The following is an 8,701-nucleotide window of genomic DNA, read 5'->3' as shown; positions in this document are numbered from 1 at the left end:
CCACTATGAGATTAACTTGCTGTGTGTGTAGAGATTATGATGTATTCTGAGTGTCAAACAATTAAGAGGATCCATGAATTTCAGTCTTGCAAGGAACCACAAGAAAGAAAGCGTTTATTCATATCAAATATATAAGCAGATGACATTGGAAGGTGGCACTGTAAATCTTACATCACGTCAGACATTGTTACCTCACAATTGAAAGACTTCCCTTGATTTGCAATTTTTCTGCATTAGTACCTTAGAACTTATTTGTAGTCTTGAGCCTAACCTCAATCACTGAACAAATAATAGTGCCTTGCACGTCTAAAACATCTCATCTTCTCTTTTTTAAAGATTAAATAATTACATTCCGCTTAGGTGAGGCTATATTGTAGTACAAACCCGAGATTTCAGAAGTTCGACACAATAAAGTTTATATATACAGACAAATGAGACGGTGATAGAGTTAATAATTTTTTAAAAGATTTTTTAATTTATTTATTCGACAGAGATAGAGGCAGCCAGCGAGAGAGGGAACAGAAGCAGGGGAGTGGGAGAGGAAGAAGCAGGCTCATAGCGGAGGAGCCTGATGTGGGGCTCGATCCCAGAACGCCAGGATCACGCCCTGAGCCGAAGGCAGACGCTCAACCACTGTGCCACCCAGGCGCCCCAATAATTTTTTTTTTTTTTAATGAAAGAAGGATGGAAGGAAAGCTATACGTATGGTTGGAATCCACAGAATAGAAGAAAGTGTGTGGTTATGAGCAAATTGAAGTATGATGATTAATGAATATTAGGATGATGGATAAGCAAAAAAATATGAATGGATAAAATTCATCTTTCAAGACAAGAAGTGATTTTATCATGTATATGAGAACTAGCTGCATAAGCACACGACTTGTCATGGTAAATATCAGAAGAAATGTCTAAAATTGTTGCAAGTGTTATTTCTGGGAGAGGGGAGTGGGAGGAGGGATTGGTTGGGCAGAGAAGGGCAGGAAACTTCTTATGTCTCATTATAAGCCTTGGGTTCTCTTTAAACTATGTGCATGTATTACTCTGGGAAAGATAAATAAATAGGTTTAAATAAATTATAATACAGATGTTGACCAGATAATGTAGCTGAATCCATAGGGAGTGCCTCTCCAGAATTTTAAAAACCCAGAGAGAAACCTGGTGAATGATACACACGTGCCACCATGCTTTACAAAGTTTGATGGTATTCCTCGAGGGTACTCGGTCATTACGCAGTGGATTCAAAGATTTCTGCTCCATCCTCCACCCTCTTTCTCTTCTCATTGGAAATGAGTTTCTTAGGGAATATTAGTTTCAAGCAAGAGGAGGGGAGCAATTTGAATCTTATGAAATTAGAGGTTATTAGGTGCACAAAGTGTAATATGGAAGACGAGTTAGAGGCAGGGGAGGAATAAGGGAATAAAGGAGCTTAAGAAAGGGAATTGAAGAGAGATGGTTCTATCAATAGGCAGACTGAGTAAACAAATAGAAAACCCCCCAAACCGCAGCTTACATGCCATTTTATGAGTGAGTTTTCAGACGCCTTAGCAGCCTGGCTTTGCACAGTAGATGCCTATTTAGTTGTAATGATGGAAACCTGGAATTCCCATGTCCTGTATCCAGGAGTATCGCACGTAGCAAGCATCTGATGTTGTCCTCTGTTCCAGACTCAGTCTCATAACTGCTTGTTTTCATAGACTTTTTCTTTTTGCACCTTCTTTTCATTGAAAAACATCATCACCACCACCACAGCAAAGCCATAAAGAAATGATCATGTTTCACTCAGGTAAGACTAGATGAAGTGGTTTTAAATTGAATCTGGGAGGGGATTTGGACAAAACTAAAGAAAAAATTTCGTGATGGAAAAATCATTTTAAAACAGACTAGGTTCTCAATGATCTCATTGGCTTAGTTTGGGATAGAAATAGACTAATTTTTACAATGATTCTCTAATTTAGCATTCATTAGAAACGAGAGTTTGTTAAAATACTTGCTGGGCCCCAACCCCAGAGATTCTGATTCAGCAAGTTTCTAGGTGATTCTAACAAGTTACCAGGTGATGCTGATGCCCCTAGTCTGAGGACCATACTCTGAGAACCTATGGATTGATTCTCTGATGGTTTCTTTTTTTTTTTTTTTAAAGATTTATTTATTTATTTATGTGACAGAGAGACAGCCAGCGAGAGAGGGAACACAGCAGGGGAGTGGGAGAGGAAGAAGCAGGCTCCCAGCGGAGGAGCCCGATGTGGGACTCGATCCTGGAACGCCAGGATCACGCCCTGAGCCGAAGGCAGACGCTTAACAACTGCACTACCCAGGCGCCCCTCTGATGGTTTCTGAAATCCCCTGCTCACAATACCCCTCGTTGTTTTAGAAACCTGTTGCACTGGGTGAATACCCAAGAATCTCTGCTTGGCTCGTCTGCTCCATATCTTCACACGGTCGTACTGATGCTGTTTCTTTCCAAAAAGACTTTGCTTTGGGGACAGCTGGTAGACTGTGTGAGGTCCTCACTGAAAGCTGCCTCCAGAATGCCCTTCACGGACTGCTTTGCTTTCTTCCTGAAATCTTTTCCTAGGAGGGCATAGAGGAAGGGATTAAAGCAACTATTGGCAGATGCTAGAGCGATGGACACATGGTCCCAAGACAGCAGAGCTTCTCCAAAGGGAGTTTCTGGGTCATAAAACAATGACAGGACTCCAACAATGTGGTATGGAGCCCAGCAGACACAGAAGACAACCACCACAGCCATAGCCACTCGCAAGGTTTTGATCCGAGTCTTGGTGAAGCGGCCCCGTCGCATCCGGAAGATAATGAGGCCATAACAGGTCACCATGACAATAAAGGGCAGAAGGAAACCCACCACTAGTCTAGTGATGGTTATTGCCATCAGGGGTGTTAGTACTTGATTGTCATATGAAAACTGGCCTAAATCATCATCCTGGAAATCTTGGGATAGCTCATATGCGTATAAGGAATTGCTGGAAATACCAGAGTAAAGCTCTAAATCAGTAGAGAGAAAAGTCTCAGAGTTATCTGGTGGGTCAGTTCTGTGATCTTCAGTGGGAAACCCATTGGAGATTAGAGATGAGACCTCATCAGCAGGTTTAAATAAATTATAATACAGATGTTGACCAGATAATGTAGCTGAATCCATAGGGAGTGCCTCTCCAGAAGGTCTTTGAAATGTTTGAGAATAGAGGATAGTGGTGGCTGTCCAAGGAAGATCATTTGTTTGTAAAGAGAAAGACTCTAATCTATCATCTATTTCTCCAGGCAGCTGCACCATGGAGTTGTCAAGAGACCCATTTTCCAGTAGATCCATGGTGAAGTCTGAATAATCTAATGAGCTGTAGAGACCAAAATTGTAGCCACACATGTTATGGTTGTCTACCGCGAATGTCTCCCGGTACATGAACACAGGTATACACATTACAAAAGCCACCACCCATATACATCCACAGATAGCGAAGGCTGTCCCCACATTGCGGTGGTTCTGGCACCAGATTGGCTTGAGGACCAAAAGGCAACGATCCAGGCTAATGGCAGTCAGCAGGAAGACGCTGGCAAACATGTTGAGGACGATGATGGAGGGGATGAGCTTGCATAAGAGCCAGCCATAGGGCCAGTGTCCTTGGAGAGCCAAGTGGGCCAGCGAGAAGGGCAAGGAGAGGCAGCAGAGGAAGTCCGCCAGCGTGAGATGGAGAAACCAAACCGTGTTCACCGTCCGCTGCATCTTTAGGCCAGCCACCCACAGCACTAGCCCGTTGCCCGGCAAGCCCAATAAGAAGGTGAGGCTGAGAATGACCATGGAGAGAATGACTTGGGGTTCATACCAGGGCTGTGAGGGTAGGTCCGTTGAATTGTTATCTGCAGAGAAAGGCTCCATTGCTAAGCTTCTATAAAAATATAAACAAAAATATTAAAAGTATCTTTTTTTTTTTAAAAGCATATCCTTAGAATTATAACCCTCCCGCATAATGCTGTGGAACTATAAAGGCTCTCGCTCTGTTTTAGTTTTTATTCCTTGACTTTACACTGGACCGCACAAAACATTGTGTGATCATTAAAATCTACCGTATCAACTTAAATGTGTATAGAAATCATAATTTCATTTGGAAGTCCCTATCAGCGCACATTTCTCCTCTTTCTTGCACTCCAATTTCTCATTCTGGCCTGGTTCCTTTCCTCACCTGGTGTTCCCTATTAAAAACAAATAAGCTATATGGACAAACAATAACTTCTAGACCAGAGGTTCCCAGCTTTAGATCCACGAAAGGGCTTTATGAGCTCCAGCACCACCTCAAACAGTCTGTAAGATTTGAAGTTTACATATTCTCATTTCTATGAGGGCAGAAGATCCAGCCCCTCCCCCCCCCCCAGATTTTCAGATGACTCACTACCACAAAAAAAGGTGCTGTAGACTCAGTTATGCCTTTATTTTTTTGAAAAAAGATTTTATTTATTTATTTGAAAGAGACAGAGATAGCAAGAGAGAGCATGAGTGAGGAGGAGAGGGCGAAGCAGGGAGCAGGGAGCCCGATGCAGGACTCCATCCCAGGACCCCAGGATCATGACCTGAGGCAAAGGCAGACACTTAACCGACTGAGCCATCCAAGCACCCCTCAGTTATGTCTTAAATTTTTTTATTTTTAAGACTTTTAATTTATTCATTTGAGAAAGAGAGCAAGAGAGAGAACAGGAGTAGGAGCGGGGAGGAGGGAGGGGCAGAAGGAGAAGAAGACTCGCCGCTGAGCAGGGAGCCCCCATGTGGGGCTCGATCCCAGGATCCAGAGATCATGACATGAGTCGAAGACAGACACTTAACCAACTGAGCCACCCAGACGGCCCCAGTTATATCTTTAGATACAACCTCATCTTTTCCTTTTGCTTTCAAATTTCTCAAGAGTTGTTTCTCTCTCTGCGTTGATTCCCTCACCACCCATCATTTCTTTCTTGTTTGTTTGTTTTTTTAATGTTATTCATGAATATATACACATATATTCATATATATACATGTGTGTATATATATATACATATTTTTCTTAATCAAAATTTAACAGAATTCCATTATTCTGTGCCTATTTAAAATTCTTTAATTATGGTAAAATACACATAACACAAAATTTACTGTTCTAAAAATTTTTTAGGTATAAAGTTCAGCAGTGTTAAGTAAATTCACATTATTGTACAATTCCCCACAACTTTTTCATCTTGTAAAACTGAAACTCTAATGCTATTAGACAACAGCTCCCCGCTTCCCTCTTCCCCCAGCCCCTGGCAAACCATCATGCTACTTTCTGTTACTATGTATTTGATTACTCTGGACATCTCATATAAATGGAATCATACAGCATTTGTCTTCTGGTGTCTGGCTTATTTCATTCAGCTTAATGTTCTCAAGGCTCATCCATGTGGTAGCATATGTCAGAATTTCTTTCCTTTTTAAGGCTACATAATATTCCATTGTATGTAAGCACTGCATTTTGTTTATCCACTTATCTCTTGATGGACATCTGAATTGTTTTCATCTTTTAGCTCTTGTGAATAATGCTGCTATGAACTGGCGTGCAGATGCCAGTTCAAAGCCACTGCTTTCCTTTCTCATCTAGTCTCCACATTATGCGGTAAGATTTTACCTTAAGGAATACTCAGTCTTCATCTAGTTTTTTCCCAACCGTCCCCAAAACATCTTCTATAGCGGATTTATCCACAGTGATAGCCAATCTAGGATCACACTCTGCATCGGGATGTTATGTTCCTTACGTCTCTTTTTTAAGCATAGTTTCTCTTTTTCAAAGGTGCTAGCTTGTTTTAGAGTCTGTTCTCACCACTCACTTTTTACCCTTTGTAATTTGCAATTTTTTAACCCCTTGAAATTTGTCTTCTACCCCATCACTGGGCTAAAATTACCTCTAACTAACAATTCCAAACATCTTTTTCTCTGTCTTCGACTACCACTCCATTCTCTTGGCCTTTGTGCCATTACCCTCACCTAATTCTGAAGACTCCTGGAAATGCACCCTAGCTTATAGCTTTCTTGAACAACTCACTATTCAGGCTAATGCTGTTTACTTCTGTCTGCAATTACGTCCTTCACCTTAACCTCCATTGTCCTGCATCCTTAATCTCTACCTATTGAAATCCTAGCCATTCTTCAAAACAAGCTCAAATATTATTCTTCCTTGAAACCTCTTATAGTCTAATAACTAATCAGAAATGAGTTCTTCAGCCTCTTAATTTTGTGTGTGTGTGTGTGTATACTTTGATTCTCCTTTCATATTCTCTATGCAGTGATGCATTTTGTCTTGTATTATAATTATTATCATGGCTGTCTTATCTATTATTCTGGTCTTCAAATTCATGATGGTAAAAATGAGTCTTGTTCTTAAGTGCTTATTCTACTGAAGTTAGCACAATGCTTTATACGACATAAAGATCAAAGATTACTTCAGTGGATGAATGTTCATTTTGGGGGTTTACTTTTTCTTTTTCAACTAGATTTAAAATTCTTATTCTTATCCATAACCCACTAAAGATGCTGTCTCTTCCAACTTCCTTTTTGTTTTTCAGTTTCCAGTTCTTACTGGTTATAATAGCATTTTGTTTTTCCTTTCATAGAGTCCCAAAATATTTTCGTGACTTGGAATTAGTTCTGCTGAGCTAACCAAATGCTGTCATAGGGTCGTACATGATTAGCAGAAGTTAAAATAACTGAATCAACAAAATAATAAAAAAGAAGAAGTGGTTCTCATTCTCCCTCTCTGTAGCCTTATTCACTCAAATATTCAAGTCGTATCAGGATCCCTTCTTTTCTTATTGTGCACGGCAGCTACCCTGATCCACTGTCCTGCTCCAATACGCGTATTCATGCGGAGATCCATAAAATATTGAGAGAAGGATAGAATCAGGGAGGGTAGGACCGAAAGGAAACATAGCAATTATTTTTCCTTGTCTCTAGTTTTATTTTTCAGTTTTTGACATGGAAACTCAGCAAATCAGGGGACTGTCACATATTCACAACTAGGAGGGTTCTAAGACCTTAAGCCCAATGTCCGTCATGCCAATACTCTTTCTATTACAAAGAACCACAGAACTAAAAAGGCTTTGGTATTGTTGATAAAGGGAAAGGTACCGAGAGCTGCACAAACTGAAGTAATAAGGATTGAAAAGAGGGGTTCCTGGGTGGCTCAGTCTGTTAAGCCACTGACTCTTGATTTTGGCTCAGGTCATGATTTTAGGGTGGTGATTCGAGCCCCGCATTGGGCTCTGTGCTCAGCACAGAGTCTGCTGGAGATTCTCTCCCTGTGCCCCTGCCCACCCCTCTTGTGCTCTCTCCCCCTCTGTCTCTAAAATAAATAGATAAATCTTAAAAAAAAAAGATTGAAAAGAGCAAAATTCCAATATAAATAGAGTCATCGGTGTGAGCTATACTTTAAATATCACATATCATCTGTCTTAAAATGAAAGTATGTATGAATCAGTCTTAAAAGTCTTTCAGAATGAACAAGATCACTTTTTACATTTCTCCAAGTGTTTTGGCTGAAAGGCGTTTCTACATTTAAGATTGGTAGAACTCTTTCTCCTTCCCTCTCTCCTCCTTTCTTTCTTTCTTTCTTTCTTTCTTTCTTTCTTTCTTTCTTTCTTTCTTTCTTTCTTAGTTTTCAATACTAAATTGACCAAAAGTAGTTAAAAGGATAAAGAAAATCCTGAAACTAAAATTCAATTATAACAGGAAAAGAAAGTACATTCCAGAATCAAATACTAATGATAAGGTGACAGAGTCAATAACAATAAGGAATAAGCAAAAGAATAAAAGAAAAAAGAGGAAAATTGAATGAGAAAAAAAAATATATAAAAGGCAACTGATTTGAAAAACAAAACTGTTATGAAAAGCTGGACTTAAAGTTCAGAAAGAGAAACATAGCCAATCTAAGAGAGAAAAAAAATGGCATGAAAATTCACTATTAATTCTAGAACAAAAAGAAGAAGAATGAAGATAAATAGAATGTGGGATATTTAGAAAAAGAAAAGTGGATGTGGGGAAAAACAAAAGAAATAAAAGTTGGGGAAGGAATGGGGGGAAGAGAAAATGATGACCTCAAACCATTGTTGGTAATTAGCAGAGGAAACACGAGTCATCAGGTGAATGTAGATTTTCTTACCAAAAACCTGAGACAGTAGCTGAAGGCCTCAGCACCGGTCTGGAGGTCCCCACAAATCCTGTGTGGTTCCCACACTTACGCACAATCAAGTTATGAAGTATGTTTAGGAAAATTTTCCTCTTCCCTCTCTCCGTTTCTGATGATGACAGATGAAACTCCACACTTTTGACTACTATCTGACTTCACAGGATGAGTTTTGAAATCAGTCACTCCTCAATGTCTCAGATAAGAAAAGTAAGAAAAGCAGAAGTGGGAGGGCATAATTCTCGGATGTTTTCTGCAGGACACAGAATACAGCTAAAGAGAGAGTACTTCTGTACCCAAGCTTCTCACTTTATAGGCTTTTGCTTGCGTTTTAGAAATGCACACGAATGACCCTGCGCTCTGTGAGGGCGGAGGTGCGGAGTGGTTGGGACGCACGACCCGCAGGATCCCACGTAAGAATCTCAAGTCGCATCTCTCGAGTGCTGACTACGTGTAAAGAAACATGCCACACCACAATCAGGTTAATTAAGCTATGTTCTAATATCGAGAGATTC

The 8,701-nt window shown here is 40.2% G+C and overlaps 1 protein-coding gene across 1 annotated transcript; it reads right to left on the bottom strand.

The window, feature by feature from the left end:
- Positions 1-1,058: 1,058 nt before the first annotated feature.
- On the bottom strand, positions 1,059-8,410 carry C3AR1 (complement C3a receptor 1). Its single transcript, XM_008683492.2, has 2 exons — positions 8,163-8,410; positions 1,059-3,896 (listed from the first exon to the last, which is right to left on the bottom strand). The coding sequence occupies exon 2, from the start codon at positions 3,884-3,886 to the stop codon at positions 2,432-2,434; it is 1,455 nt and encodes a 484-aa protein (XP_008681714.2). The 5' UTR covers positions 3,887-3,896; positions 8,163-8,410; the 3' UTR covers positions 1,059-2,431.
- Positions 8,411-8,701: the final 291 nt, after the last annotated feature.

The sequence above is a fragment of the Ursus maritimus genome, unplaced genomic scaffold, assembly GCF_017311325.1.
Source record: "Ursus maritimus isolate PB19 unplaced genomic scaffold, ASM1731132v1 scaffold_26, whole genome shotgun sequence".
Lineage (NCBI taxonomy): Eukaryota > Metazoa > Chordata > Mammalia > Carnivora > Ursidae > Ursus > Ursus maritimus.
The sequence above is the reverse complement of the archived record's forward strand: the minus strand, read 5'-3'. Positions and strand labels throughout refer to the sequence as shown.